The 16137-nt window shown below is 50.3% G+C and overlaps 1 protein-coding gene across 9 annotated transcripts in view; it reads right to left on the bottom strand.

The window, feature by feature from the left end:
- Window positions 1-16137, bottom strand: part of CLEC16A (C-type lectin domain containing 16A) — a 232017-nt gene that overhangs the window by 106758 nt on the left and 109122 nt on the right. For all 9 annotated transcript variants that reach the window (XM_070460733.1, XM_070460735.1, XM_070460736.1 and 6 more), the window contains exon 18: window positions 10881-11001. In XM_070460733.1, coding sequence (XP_070316834.1) covers window positions 10881-11001 — 121 coding nt within the window. The remainder of the gene's footprint in view (window positions 1-10880; window positions 11002-16137) is intronic.

Genomic DNA, 16137 nt, shown 5'->3' with positions numbered 1-16137 from the left:
ACGGAGCGTAAGAGGCAGAAGATGCTCTTCTCCCTGGGGACCGGGGTGGGCCGGGGGCTGAGGGCGGGCTGAAAGCAGAGCGGGTGAGCAGCAGGACAAGTTCTGGGGATGGGGCACTGGGGTCCTGGGCCGGGCGGGGGTCTGGGGGAGACGACAGCTCAGGGCAGGTGCCTGCTCCAGTCGTGGACCTTTGGTAAAGGTCACGCGCGGTCTATCACTGCTTCAGGCTCCCCAGAGATTTGTTTTGGGTGTTCTGTGGTTAATGAGAGCGCCGGCCCAGAAGCCAACCCTCTGCTCCGGAGGCCTGAGCAGTCACTGGATCCTGCCTCGTCCCCAGGCTGCCAGCCGGGCGGGGTGGCGGAGGTGGGCGGGGAAACTGCTGGCTTGGGGTGAGGAGCCTTGTGTAGGCAGAGCCCCAGACAGCCTCAGCGAGTGGGCTGCCGCGAGGGATGTCTTGAAACTCAACGTTAACCCTCAACCCGGCTACCCCACGAATTTCTGTTTTCTGTGGCAGCTCACTGCTGCCGCCCCCTCCAGCAGCCAGAAGTGAAGAAGCGATCAAGGAGGCTGGCTTCAGCGCCCGGGGCGGGACTCGCGCCCGAACCTTGTGACCGGCAGGAGCACAGCGGGGAGAGTGGGGGCGGCAGGCGGGGACCCGGGCGGGCCTCCGGGGGGCTCTGACAGCCACCTGATGGAGAGCGGAGACAAGCAGCGAAGAAGCTGCCCGCCAGTCACAGGATGGCTTCCAGACCCCAGGTCAGGGGGGAGGCGCTGGATCCATCTGATGCCTGAACTGGCCCAACTTGCAGAGCTTGGTTACAGGGATGGGAGGCGGCGGGATTCTCCAAGGCTTTAGGCCCAAGTGAACACAAGGATCACACTTCTGTTTCATGACAGGCAGCGCAGGTCAAGTGAGACGGGCTGCTCTGTTGGGCCCCTTAAAGTCTTGAGGCACTGTGTCAGCACGGTGGGGGGGCGTCTTCCCTGGTGGTACAGAGATCTGAGATTGGGGGGCACGGCCATGTCAAAGTCTGACTGTGCTGGAGCTGGGACCCCCGCTGCCACCTGGGTGCCGTCCATGGTCCTGGCTGCCCTGAGATGCAGCTGCATCCACTTCCCAAGGGTGCTGACCTGCCGCAGATGTTCCTGGAGCAAATCTAACCCACAGGTCCCCTGAGATCAGAGAATCAAAACCGTGGCCCCATTTTCAAATGCCTGGCAAGGACTGGGATTTGGGGAGGGGGCGCGGAAATACTTAAAGTGGAACATGCCTTCAGTGGAAATGATCATTTTACTAGGCAAGGAAGGAGAAAGCTCAAAAGTCAGTCTCTACACTCAAACACCTTATCTCCCCCAAGGCACAGGATGGGATCTAGAAATTCTGCCTTGCAGAGGGAAAAAATAATCATTTTTGTCTTTTTTCAGAACTGTCTAGGACTACTTTTAATACATAACCTACAACAGAGGGCACAGCCATTAGGTGACCTTGTGATTTCAGCAGAACATGTCTCTCTAATGTAGCTCGATTATGATTGTAAGTTTATAAAAACAGGGAAAGATTACAGGAATATACATTAAACCACATCAATGAGCGCTACTGAGAAAAAAAAAAAGTCCAGTAGACAGGTACCAATCAAATAATCAATATGTAGGAAACAGCTACATCACCCTGCTTTAAGAGAACCAAATAATGTTGCAATTGGATTTGCTTTAAAATTTTCCACTTGAACAAAACTGACAGCTGTATTATAATCACATTTCCAGTCACTTTATAAGATACAAATTTCATTTCTCCATATTTCTACTTCATTTCTGAAAAGGGGCCAAGCAACGTTATTCATCAAGCACATGGAGAGGCAGCCTAATTCATGGGGCAGGGGGAAAATGCTGTTAATTCCATGTTTTCCATTTCCTGAGAGAATTGGTGGTTTAATTCAAACATGATTCTTTTCTGATCAGTCTAGTTCAGGGTTCTAGTTTCAAACAAGGGTAGGGGGGCAAAAAAGCAGGATTTTAGTCCTTAGGTAAAATGACTTGAGATTGTTGAAATTAAGACCATCTCCAGTTTTAGAAAACACCAGGGTGGATTTAAGATTCTTGGTATATTTCAACAGGGTTATGAAAAAGCCTGCACTGAAAACCTGGCTACTCAAATATCATAGTAACAATAAACAAATATTCTTTTAATTCACAATCCAACTGTCTCAAATTACTCAAGACAACCTTTAGAAATGCCACTTTTGTATTAATGAAAGTGCCTTAAACGTTTATGCAGAAGGAAACCCACTCTAGTATTCTTGCCTGGAAAATCACATGGACAGAGGAGTCTGGTGGGCTACAGTCCATGGAGTTGCAAAGAATTAGACATGACTGAGTGACTATGCAGGCTAAAGTTTTAATCAGTTCAACCCAACAAGCCTTCTTGGAGTGCCTCCCATGTGCCAAGTCCTGTTACTAGGGACAGAAGAACAAAGTACTAAGTGCATATCTGAGGTGTTCCTGGGGAGGGGTGAGGAGGAAGCAGGCTGGGAGGACAAGCCTGGCAAAGGCCCAGCGGTGGGGAACGCCGGAGGGCTGTGTCGAGGAACCAGTGAGCAGCACCACAGCCAAGTGGGCTCAGAAGCAGGGAGACATAAGGCAGAAGAGGAGGGCCAGGGGCTCTGACATCTACAAGCGGGGAAGGGATGTATGAAATGCACAAGGTTGGGCTAGACTTGCCTTTCGGAGGCCAGCCACATGGCAGACGGACCAGAGCGGGGCAAGGTTCTGTGCTGGGACCCCCACATGGAAGACACTGGGTGCTGAGTGTCTATGCTGGGGAGGGGGCAGAGCTGCAGGGGGGGATTGCCGCTGGCCCCCTGACCCTGGGGTTGGAGTAGGGTCAGGAGTGGTTCCAAGTTAACAGGTGGGGATGAGAAGAGACCCAGCATAGACCGTATTCCCTTTAAAGATAAAACACGGAGGCAGAGTACAGGCTGAAGAACCACAAAATCACACTCGCCTGATACAGGACTTCCAAAGCCACATGCATACTCGCCACTCGGGTTTCACGATAACATTAGTGCTCTTCGGTGTCGGTAATGAACAAACTACTTCTCTGAGGCTCCGAGCCTGAAAACGCTGGAACTAAATTGCCCCGGAGGAGCCATCTGGGTCTGAATCAAGCCTCTCTTACAGGTTTCAGTTCTTCTCCAATCAGCTGGCACCCAATTTCCTGAAAAGTCATTTTTTTCCAAGAAACTTATCTAATTAACAAGGCTTTCCTAGTGGCTCAGATGGTAAAAAGTCTGCCTGCAATGTGAGATACCCAAGTTCGATCCCTGGGTTGGGAAGATCCCCTGGAGAAGGAGATGGCAACCCACCCCAGTATTCTTGTTTAGAAAATCTCATGGACGGAGGAGCCTGGCAGGCTACAGTCCATGGGGTTGCAAAGAGTTGTACACGACTGAGTGATTTCACTTTCTTTCTTTCTTTCTATCTAATTAACAGGCCCATGTGACCTCCTCCACGTCTCAATGTATCCCCTGGACAGAAACAGTCAAGGTTTCACTTTGTCAGAGCTCCTCCAGAGCATCTACTAGTTTAGAACAATTATTTTGTGCCTAACGTGCAGTTCAGATGAAGAATGCTAATGACTATTTCTACCAGGACAGCTTTCACACGTGGAGGAGGACACTGAGCACTTCTGATGGACTCACTCTTTATCAACAGAACAGTTCTGAAGCAGGCAGTATCATCTCCCCATTTTCACAGATCGGGAAAAAGGTTCAGAGAGGTTAACTAGTTTGCTCAAGGTCACATAGCCAGGATTCAAACCCAGAGCCCCAAATCCTAAACAAAAGCAAAAACATCACTTTGCCAACAAAGGTCCATATAGTCAGAGCTATGGTTTTCCAACAGTCATGTATGGGTGTGAGAGTTGGAGCATAAAGAAGGCTGAGTGCCAAGGAATTGACGCTTTCAAACTGTGGTGCTGGAGAAGACTCATGAGAGTCCCTTGAACTGTAAGGAGATCCAACCAGTCAACCCTAAAGGAAATCAACCCTGAATATTCATTGGAAGGACTGATGCTGAAGCTGAAGCTCCAATACTTTGACCACCTGATGCAAAGAGCCAATTCATTGGAAAAAAAACCCTGATGTTGAGAAAGACTGAGAGCAGGAGGACAAGGGGGTCGACAGGGGATGAGATGCTTGGATGGCATCACTGACTCAATGGATGAATGTGAGCAAACTCTGGGAGATAGTGAAGGACAGGGAAGTCTGGTGTGCTGCAGTCCATGGGGTCGCAAAGAGTAGGACACGACTTAGTGACTTAACAACAGCAACACTCCTCATTGATTAAATGTTGATTTTTAAGGATTTGATCTGTTTCTTTCCACTTCATTAAGTTTTTATTTTGAAAAAGTTCTGTCAAAATAAGCCCACACGGGTCCTTGACCTAGATTCAACAATGGTTAACATTTAGTGGCATTTGCCTCCTCTCTCACTGTACCCACACACGAACATATTTCTATTTTCTGAATCATCCCAAAGTGAGAAGCAGCACAGCACTGTACCCCTGGGCTCCTTGGTCTGTACTTCCTAAGAACAAGAGCGCTCTCCCACAGAACCACAGTGCCATCATCATGCCCAAGAAAGGTAATACTGACCTCGACGACATTATCCAATCACAGGCTACATGCAACTTTTTTCCAGTTCAACCCCCCAAAGCCCCCTAAACCTACTGTTTTTATTCCTCAATCCAGGATCCAGTCTCAGGGGTCAGCTGTCGGGCCCCTTCCGTTCTGATTATCTAGAATCTAACTGCTCCCTGGCTCTCACCGTCCTGTTCGGTTTTGCCCGACACTTCTCCCATTTATGAAAAGTTCAAATCGAGTATCCTGTAGAATGGCCCGCATTCTGGGTTTGTTTTTCACAGTCTCTATTATTTATGCTCTTTTCTCATTCTCTCCAAGATGGGGCACAGGACAAAGACTGGGCCATCAGCATAATATAGCAACATAGAGGGTTTTCCAGAAGAAACAGGATCTCAAAACTAGCCCTGGCCTTGCAAGAGAAGCACATCAATGAGCTCACATTTTCATGGACTTACAATCCAACCACATAACTTGCTTAGGGAGCTTCACGGTACTCTTGCTGGAAATGACTCTTTACGCTAGATGAGCACTGCTGGAGATGTCCACTTTATCTAAAAGCTCCTGCCTGCAAGGGTGCTGGAATGAAGCACAGAAAGTGTTAAAACTGGGGAAACGAGAATATATTACATTCCTATTCATTAACAAACAAAGGATAACAAAGAGGAGGGGCTTGGTCCAGGGCTCAAAGGCAGATGGAGAATTGGGAGTATGGATGCCACATGTGGGAGTCATCGGCCTTGTAAGTGCCCACAGATGTTCTGGGGGTGTGAGTGGTCTGTAGGTTGGAGGGGGGCGTGCACAGCCAGAGCAGAGGCCTGTGGTAGGAACATGCCTGGTGTGTCTGAAGAACAGCACAGATGCAGAGAGAGCTGGGGGTACTGGGTGACGCCCAGCCTCACAGGCCCCTGTAAACATCTCTCTTCCTGGTCAGAGTGGGATGGAGGTCACTCTGAGGAGGCCTGTGAGGAGGACAGGGTCTGACTGCTGCTTTAAGAGGATGACACTGGACACCGTGTCGAGAACAAACCGTAGGGAACGAGGCAGAAGCTGGGGACTGGTTGAGGTTTCTGCAACGGTGCAGGTGAAGGATGATGGCAGGGCAAGCTGGGTGCTAAGGAGTGGAGCTGAGAGAGATGGCCAGATAGATCTGGAAGGAACTGCCTAGGTGTGGTGACCAGTAGGATGTTGAGTTTGCGAGGAAGAGGGGAGTCAAGAAAGAGACTCAGTTTTTTGCCCCCAAGATGGAGCAGCCGGCTGCCAACTGGGAGATGTGTGGGCCGCGTCCCCACGCCCTGTTCCCCATTGTCACTGGCTCCGGGGCCAATGCTGCAACCTCCTAACTAGCCTCCCTGAAGTTGTGCTAGGCACTGTTCCAGGCACGTCACATGTATTAACTCACTGCCTCCTCCCAGCAACTCCCATTTACACACGAGGAAACCGAAGCACCAAGAGATCACGTTACTCATTGAAGGACACACGCTGGCAGGTGGCAAGGGGCCGAGCTAGGATTTCTCCCAGCACAGACTGGCTCCCAAGCCTAGGCTCAGAGCCATGAGGCTACGTGGCCTCTCCAGCCCCTGGACACGGTTCATGGGCCTGTGCACGGCACCGTGCAACCCGGCAGCTCCTGTCCCAGAAGCGCACAGTCAGGGTAGCTGTCCACATGGATGCCCTTTGCTGACTTCCCCCTGCACTGGAGATGAGATCTTGTTCATCTCAGCTCCTCTCTGCCCTGCTCCTCACCTGCCAGCCACACTGGCCTCCGACACACCAAACCCATTCTCACCTTCCACCTCACCCTTCCCCAACTGGCGGGCCTCATCTCTGCATTTTCTTATGCAATATTCTGGCTCCCCCAGCACATGCCTCTCCAGAGAGGCTTCTCTCACCAGCCTCTGAGGCCTTTTCTCTGATAGTTTTCTAGCCCTGGGCCCCGTTCATCATCTCCACAGAGTCACCTCCACTGACCCATGACTGTGCAGTTAGCTTTTCCTCCCTTACCTGTTTGTGGTCCCTTCCCTGCCCCCAGCTGGAAGCACCAAAGAGCAGAGGCCAAGGCTGGCTTTATTAGTTCACTATCATATCCCATCTCAGCACTGTGCCTGGCATACAGCAGGTGCTCAATAAGGAGCTGAATTAATGGACGGGTTTCACTGAATGCATTTTAAAAATCAGGATACAAGATTAGGTGGGTGCTGTACATGGCACGGCTACAACTATGTCAATGTCAAGGGCCCCTGTGGACGTTTCCTGAAGGTGGCTGGCATCTCCCGAGGGTGTCATGACGGAGGAGTTTCCCCTGCTGTCACTGCGCATGTTATCCGGTCACAGGCAGACAGGCAGGCACCTGGTTCTCTGCTCGTCTTCAGGGCACCGCTGGGCTGTCGGTCAGTCAGCCCAGTGGTGACTGTGCAGGAGTGCTCGCCTGGGGCCCAGACACGATATAGGACCCTTCAACTGTTCCCACACAGTCTTTTTTTTTTTTTAAGTCTTTATTGAATTTATTACAGTATTACTTCTGTTTTCTGATTTCTGGTTTTTTGGCCACAAGGCATGTGGGATCTTAACTACCCAACCAAGGATCGAACCTGTACCCTCTGCACTGGAAGGTCAAAGTCTTAACCACTGGACCACCAGGAAGTGGTGGTCTTTCTTACCCAGAGCCATCTTTCTTACCCCTCCCTCACCCCCAAATGATGCCATCCCATAAGTGATGAACTGGTTTAAATATTTTGGGAGGCATGCCCCAAAATGTTGTCGAAGCAGAAAATGCCAAGCCAGGGCGCCCCACAGTATGAGTTCTGTGCCGGTCACTCACTGGCTCTCATTCACTGAGAACCTACTATGTGCCGAGCCGGGTGCCACATGCTTCCTGCACGTGATCTCATTTGATCTTCAACAGCCCTCCGGGCAAAGTCATTTAGAACCATCTTTACGCAAGGCGACTGAGCCTGGCAAGCAGGAAGGCCCTGAGCAAGGCCACAAAGCTGCTCACTTCCAGCTGGAGCAGGGGCTGCAAACTCAAGCGCCCATGGGGCTAGGCTGGCGGAACACAGGGGAGCCCAGGCCGCATCTCCAGCTCCACCCAGAGCAGCAGGGGGCCGGGAAGCTCCCTTTTTGCAATGGTGGCAACCAGTTCAATCAAGAAGAGAAGCCCCACGTCCTTATCTGTTAGAGAGGAGTATTTATAGATGCAGTCCCATTTGCTTTAATACACAGAGGGTGGGAGGTGGTGGTTAAAAAGAGAAATGGCGGGGCCAAGGAAATGAGGCTCCACAAAAGGGTAAGAACTATTGAAGCTGAAGGCTAGGTGCATAGAGACTCACAATTTTATTCCCTCTAAAACCTAACCTCTTTTATCTAGTCAGGTCTACTCTAGTCTTCCCTTCCCACTGCCCTTTTGTTTCTCCTTCCCTCCCCTCCCCTCCTTCCCTCATGGCTGCCAATTGTGACCTCTGCCCCACGCCACCCTCCTCTCCAGTGAAAACAAAACAGGCTTTCGGTACAGTTCCTTTTTTCCCAAAGGGGTGACGGCCTCTTTGATGCGCTTCGTCAGAAGCTCCCTTGGCAGAGCTCACCCGCCACACCTGGCGCTGTGGGTCAGTGGATGTACGGGATGGCTTCTGAATGTTCTGATGTTGTGGTTTCTTATCGAGGTGTGACAGGTTTAGTAAATACTTCAAGTAACTACTTCAAGTCAACTCTTCCTGCTGCATTCCTTTAAACCCATTTAAGCAGTTGACCAACCCCAAACACTCCTCCCTGAGTCAGCTTCCTCAAGCTTCAGGGAGACAAAACATGACCTCCTAAGAAGCAAGCCCAGCCTCCAAAATTTAGCAAATCTGAATGCCCTCACCTATGCTAGGATGTTTCCTACCTTTAGTATACACAGAAGGCATTTGGTGAAGTGCAGAGCATTGCTAATTTTTCCCCATGGAAAGTGAGAAGCTCGAGCATTTAAGAATAATCACACACACAAAAAGTCAACACATGCATATCTTACCCTCATACCATATGCTCATAAAATCCATAATTCATAGTATTTTCTGGCCGGCACCCTCTTTAGCAAAGACATAATTTGCAATCACGCTGGGTAAAGACAGACAGCCATTACTTTCTTAATGGCCAACTACCCAAAAAGGCTCAGTTAAGTGATTTCAACTAGCAATCTAATCAATTCAAATTGATAAGTGAAATACTTTTAACCTTTGTTTCAGCAGGCCATTCCTAGTGGGAGGAGGCAGGGTATGTGAATTCCCAGCATAAAATTTAATTCCATTTCACGGATGCAAACATTTTTTGCTGCCCTGACAGAGAGGCCCCGTTAAGGCAAACTGTTTTTCTCTCTTTCCTTGAATCCAAACAGAGAAAGATGGGTTTATGGGTCTCTTCAGCCTATGCCATCAATTTAAACCTTTACAGAAACCCCCGTGGCCATATTTCAAGGAGGAAAGGGCCACAGAAGATGGGCAGAGAGCACAGACAGGACGTAGTTTCCTTGCTCCTCTGAGAGAGAAGAAATAAAGGAGCATAAACAAAAAGGAAGCAAAAAAAGGAGTCAGACCACCAGGCATAACCATAACAACCATTTACGGAGACCCTCCCACGAGTCAGGCCGTGTGCTCTTTGTGTGCATCACTGGATGTGATTATCAGGCAACGCTGACTCCATTTTCCTGAGCACAGTTACATGTGAGGCACTAGACTCGGTCATCTTATATTTCATATTATAGTTCACTCAAGTCTCAAAACAGCCCCGTAACATAATGAAGATCATCCCCGTTTTCCAGGCAGGGAAACGAAAGTCATGGTGGTTTCAGTCACTTGCTTGAGAGAATACAGAGCTGGGCAGGGGCCTCTTGCTCAAAAGATACAAACCCTCATTGGTCTGCATCATAACTTCAGGTCACACAACTGAACAGTTTTTGTCAAGACTCATTCCACTGTATACTAAAACTCGGTGAACTTTACTGGATGCAAGCTGTATTTCAACAAAGCTGATTTAAAACAAGGACTCTCTCTCTCATCGTCCACTACAAAGTGGCCACCTGCTGTTTCTGCCTCTCCAGCTCCCAGCTCTTCTTTTCGAGTTCCCTTTGGGGGCCGCCTCCTTCCTCACCCCCAGGTGATGGGGTTCAAAAGGAGCAGGTCCCACCCTCCCAGCATCACAGCTGAGTACGTGACCTTGACCTAACCAATCAGTGAATCACATTCTGCTGATCACTGACTGGGTCAGGAACAGTCTTGTGACTCAAGCTGGGCCAATGAGAGCATTGCTCTGGACTTCTCTAAAAGTTATAGGGAAAAAGAAGCTCTGGTTTTGTCAGGGCTGCTTAGCCAGTTCAGCAGATCTTAGAGGTCCTGATGGCCATCTTGTCACTACTTGGTGAGAGCTCTCTGGAGGATGAAGCCAGAACAGAGGAAAGAAAAGCTGAGAGAAGGAAGGTGGCAGTTTCCTGACGACATTGCTTAAGTACCTAGATCAAGCCATGCCTGAAAGGAGATCTAGATTGTTACACTGATATCAGTGAATCTGCCTCTCTTTTTCCTTAAGTTAGTTTAAGTTGGCCTTTCTATCTCTCATAACCGAAGAGTCTTAATATATCACAATGTTACAGCAAATAAGAGGAAAAAGTTATATGACTGGGAGAAGGGTTATAGGAACACAACCAGGCTTTATATTCTGTCTCCTTTAAATCTCAGTCTCACACTGAAGAGGAGAGCACTGAGGCGCCAGTTGGATGCTCAGGCTTGCAGGCTAAGCACATGGTTCTTGGGCCTCCAGAGCCTTCATCTTTACCTAAATGCTGGTGGCTTGCGTTTTTGAACACTTTCCTTTTTTTAACCAATCAGGATCCTTTAGTCATTAAAATCATACAGACCACCTTTAACACACACAACCGACCAGACTGGTGCTGCTCTGACTATATGGAGGGCAGGGATCCTAGAGCTGTGCCCACCCCTGCTTGAGACCCCAATCACCATGCACAGATACTTCAGCAAAACACCTGCACAGCACCCCTTGGTCTCCGGAAAGCAGGGCCCACAGACTGACTCCAAGTGTCCAGAATCTAGGGCCTCTTTTCTGAAAGTTTTGTGTGACATGCGCACTGTCTAAGTTCACGGTGACAGATCAACCCCAGTACGACATGCAGGTCGCCCATGAGCCTCCCAGTGATGCGTGAGCCAGCCTGGCGGTGTCCCCCCACCCCTGCTGCCATGACGCAAGATGACCAACTCACTCAGGTCGAGGACGTCATCCGTTTTGATCAGGTCTTCCTCCCGCGTCAGGGGCAGCTGGGTCTCGGGCTCCCCTCGCAGTTGCAGGGACAGGGAACGGAGCATGAAGAACACCCGGATGGCCTGGACCAACAGTTTGGAGAGCAGAAAAGAGTGAAGTCAGTTTGGTGAGAAGCTCTGTATGGAGAAATCACACAATGACTCTAGATTTAAAATGAACAAGACAAAGCCCACCTCTTTTAGCATCGTGGTTCTGGTGCTTTTAGAGCCAAGATTTAAAATGAAAATAGTCAAGGAGGCAGCCTGTGTGCCATCACCCGCAGGCTTGGGCTGGGCCACTGGACCTCGCTGAGCACCTGCCATTTGCCGGGACCCGCCCTCTAGGGTCACGTGACCCTCGTGGCACCTGCATGGCTGGCAGTCCTGCTCGGCAGTTGAGGCTCTGAGACCCACGGAGGCCATGTGATCAGGCCCAAGCTCACACCTAGAGAGGGCCAGAACCAGGTCCCTTCTAACTAAACCAGCCCAGAGTCTGAAAATCCAAACCATGAGTGTTTCAAGGTCCACCTACTGAATGTGGGGGTGGGAGAGACAGAAGGTAAGATGCGGGTGGGGTTCAGAGCCCGCCAGACCCCACAACCCATCACCTGGAGCTCTGGCCCCTTGGCCTTCCAACAGGGGCTGTGCCCCTCTCAGGGCAGAGGGCCTGGCACCTGGCAGGTGTGTGGTGACGTCAGTGCCCCGGGAGCCCTCAGGTCTCCCCAGCCGGGGACAGAGGTGGGGACAGAGTAGGGCCCCATCAGCACAGGGTTCCCGGCCCATCAAGAAAGCATCTTGGCGGACCCCAGGGTGAGCGGGGGTTTCCAGGGAACGGGAACAAAGCCGAACCCCAGGCTAGAAGCCAGAGAAGCTTGTGCAGCCTCCGCTTAGCCACCAGTCTGCCCTGGAGGTAACTCCCCGCGAGTCCCAGGTTGGGGCTGACCTGCCCACCAACCAGAGGCCAGGAAGTGGAGCGGCAGCCACGGGGCCCACGGCCTCCGGGCTACTTGCCCTGATGGAGGGAAACAGCCCCCGAGTCAGGTACGGAAGGTCTGTGCTGGACTCCTAGCTCCACTGCGCTGGGCAAGGCCCCCGGCCCCAAGAGCCTCAGTTTCCTCCTGTGTGAGATGGCGATGTGAGTCTCTACTGTGCGGGGCTGCGGGGAGTCTCTGAGATGATAGTGGGGGCAGCAGCCAGCACGGGGTCTGTAAAGGGGCAGCCAGGCCTCACTCCTGCCACTCCACAGCTCGGCACGAGGAGGCCGTGGGGACAAACCACTGGCGAGACCCACAGCCCGCTTTTGGGTCCCCTTGTTGCCAGTTCTGAGGCTTTAGGCCTGCCCACTGAGATGGGAGGTTGTCCGTTGTATGACAAGATGCCTCTCAAAACAAGGGGCAGAGGGAACAGATGACTGCCCACAAAGAGCCAGGTTTGCACTGACTTTTGTTGACCCAGGAAACGAGGATGCTGTGGGCACCTCTGAACCCTAATCTTGACTTGGTCTAGAACTGCTGGGAGATCTTGGGCCAATTACTTAATGCCCCGATGCGGAAAACTGGATGAACAGTCCTGTTTCCTGGACCTATTCTGGCGTCAGGTCTTCCTCAGTCAGCCAGAAGCACTAGAGAAACATAAACTTTCATATGATAAAGATGGTGGCTGTGGGGGCACTGGTGTATTATTCGATTGTTCTAAACATTTTTGTTTGTTTGCATGTTTCTGTTGTTTTATTTTTTGGCCGTGCCGTGTGGCATGTGGGATCTTAGTCTCCTGACCAGGGATCGAACCTCTGCCTGCTGCGTTGGGGCCTTAACCATTGGACTACCAGGGAAGTTCCTGTTCTGAAAGTTTTGAAGAGCAGTCTTCACAAAAACATCTGTGATAATCAGCAGATGTCGCTCTACAAACGCAGTGTGAGAAGCCCGGGCTCATGAATGTAAGGGCAGATTCCCACAGGGCCAAGGACTCCACCTGGGTGAAAGCAGGGCTCTCATGGGCATCTACAGGGTTTGGCGGGCCATGTTCACCAGCTCCACAACCCCGAGAATCCCCAAGAGAAAGGTGAGACACCGGGATTAAAGGTCATCTGATCATCTCACTGTCACCCTAAACAACCACTACTCTCTCTGCGTACCCCCGGCCTGCCAGGTACGGGTGGGGGTTGCACCCCCACCATTCGAGCCATTTTAACCACCGTGAGTGGTTCCCATTTTACAGACAGGAAACCGAAGCCTAGAGACGTCAGGGAGACTGCCCAAGGTGATTCACCTAATAACTGACTCCAAAGACTGTCCTTCCAATCACACGCCTTTGCCTTCAACAGACTGAAGGATTAGGACCCATGCTTTTATTGAGTGTTTTTCTTGACTTTGCTCAATTAATGTGCAAATTGAAAGGTATTACTGAAAGGAAAAGAGTATTCTTATTCTTTCAGATGCTTCCATAGGAAGATTGACTCAGGAAGAATGGTTTAGATTTGGAAAGGGGAGTCAGCTGACCAAGTTTAACTATCAAGAGAAATGGGCATGTTCAGGGTGGTGGGGCAGTAGACAAGCTTAACTACAAAGAACAGACCTTTCCAGTTTGCTTCCGTGCAGTGGGAGCAAGGAGAGCCCCACGAGTGGGGCAGCGGACGGCTTCCAAGTCAGACAGACCTTAGTCCAACCTGAGTCATGTGATTCCCCAGGCCTGGGCTGGAGCTGTGGAAAGGGGGTCCCCACCACCCCAGATCATGGGGCCACCTTGAAGATGCAAGGAGACAGTACAAAGACCACCCTGAGCCCCAGGGCTGGGCCTGGAACAAACACTCAGCCTGAGCCCTCTCCCCTGCCAGCTTGGCCGCACGTGCAAGCTATTGAGTTCAAGCGACAGTCACTCAGGCCAGGAGCCCACTGAGGCCGTGGAAGCCAGTCATTCTTAAAAAAGCGCTTTAAAGTAGGCACAGCCCTTTGGGAAAGCAACTTGGCAATACCAACAGAGTCACAAAAAAAAAAAAAAAAAAAAAAGTTCATACCCTTTGAACCAGAAATTCCACTTCTGGGAACTCATCCTAAAGAAATAAGCCAAAAGAAAGGAAACACTGTATTCGTCAAGCTGCTTATTACAATTTATCTGAAAATAATGTAATACTGGGAGCAACCAAAATGTCCACCAGCAGGAAAATGCCTAAGGAAATTAGGCAAAAGTCACCAGTTAAACTTTTATGCAGGAGTAAGAAATTAGACTTATTAAAACTGTATCAATGAAAAACTTCTTGCTCACAATGCAAAGAGAAAGGCAGCGAGGATGAAAGCAAGTCTGTCGCCCATGCACCCCTGCAACCATGAAAAGATGTGTCTGCAGACAAAGCTGGGAGGAGACACACAAAGTCTGTGTTGTTTGTTTAGGGTGATGAAATCGCCGGAAATTCTTTCACCCTACTTTTGAAACTCTGTGAGATGTTATTGTATTTTCCTTAATGCACGATACACATCCAGAGAGTAAAAGCAAAATATCCTATTTCCTCAAGGTCAACAGTGATAAACACGAAAACTGTTTGTGGTTTTATGAGGGAACAGGGACATAGAACTGGAGTGACAAATAAAACTTCATGCAAATATCTTGATTTCATAATGGCTTCCATGGTTATTCCATAAAGACGGCTAGTGGCTTAAATTCAGATTCTGGTATTCATCAAAGAGTCCTCTCCCCAACTCTCTTTTCTCCAGTGTTAGGCATCAGTAGGTTTTGACCGTTAAAAGACTTGGTTTCTTCCCCACTTAAGAGGCTAGAAAGCGCCATCACTCTTCAGCACCTCACTGCTGCTCTCGGTAAGGGCTGAGCAGCAGCACACAGGAGGAACCTGGGACTCAGAGAGGCTAAGTAACTTGCTCAGGGTCACACAGCTAAAGGTGGGATTCTGCCTCAGCTGGTGTGACTCGTGTGCCTGTGCTTTTTCTTAACTGCTTCTCTCGACTGCCCTGCCACGAGGGCTGGGTTCAGTTCAAGTCCAGGTTCTGCCTGCATGTTCTTGTCAGACCCCAGGAGTTCCTGTGACCACATGTCAACATGAATTTCCCGTCTCAGCCACAATCGCTCAGTGGCACTCTTGCTATTTTGGTCTTCTTTTGCATTATTTATTTATCCTTTCTATTCTTGCTTCTTGCCCAGTGCCTAGAAAAGGCTAGACAGATAAGTCGAATGAAAGAATAAACAGTGTAATTTGCAAAAGGCAAGGGGGAAAACGTGACTTCGTTGCCAGATGCTTCCCTGCAGCCTGCACAGCCCGTGCCCTCCTCTCCTGTCCGCTGCACTCACTTCGCTCCAGTCACCCCACACCTCAGACACTCTTCACTCTTCCTCATCTCGGGGCCTTTGCACTCACTGCTCCCTCGGTCTGGAAAAGGTCTTGTCACGTCTTTGCCTGGCTGGCTCCTCACTCCCCAGGTCTCTGCTCGGACGTCATCTCTGCCAGGCAGCTTCTCCTGGTCACTCAGTCTAACGCAGCACCCCCTCTGTCCTTCAGAGCCCTTGCTGCAGCCTGGTATCACCCCTGACCACAAGCTTTGCCTCTCTCCAGGCCCGGGAACACCCAAGGGCGGGACAACTTTCTGCTCACTCCTGCACCCTTGGGAGAGCACTTGGCACACAGTAGGAGTCCAGTGGCTCTTTGATGAACGTACAAAGGAATGATTCACCATAAAGGGTGGTTTGAACTTCTTTGACAAGTCCTTAAGGAAAATAAAGGGTGGTATTTCTGAAAAGCGTCAGCCTCCTAAAAGTTAGAAAAGCCTACAGTTGGCAGGGGAAAAAAAAAAAAGAAGGAAAACCTCTGAATCCAACAGGACGAAATGGAATGTTCTCTGGATACGGGCAAAGAACTTGAAACAAACCACATAAGCCTTCAATTGCTTGCTAAACCATACACTTCCTCTAGCTCCATTCAGAGCACACCGCCGTGTTCTGATGTCTGAAACAGGCCGAGAAGCTAAGCTGTGGGAGGACTCCAGACAGCTGCCTGGCATCAGGGGCTGGGCTGAGGTGAGAGGTCAAAATTCCCCTTCAACAGTGGATCCTGGACATCAGAGGGAAACCTCTGGGGCCCATGGCTCTGCGTTGAGGTGGCCAGCCCTCTTATCTCATCCTGGCTCCAGGGACACCAGACTTGAGAGCTGCCTTTATAAACCCGTCTTGTGATGAAGGTCATAAGAGAGACCCCGGGGGCGCTGGTGTTTTCCTTGG

This window comes from Odocoileus virginianus, chromosome 33, assembly GCF_023699985.2.
Source record: "Odocoileus virginianus isolate 20LAN1187 ecotype Illinois chromosome 33, Ovbor_1.2, whole genome shotgun sequence".
Lineage (NCBI taxonomy): Eukaryota > Metazoa > Chordata > Mammalia > Artiodactyla > Cervidae > Odocoileus > Odocoileus virginianus.
This window is presented reverse-complemented; position numbering and strand designations above follow the sequence as displayed.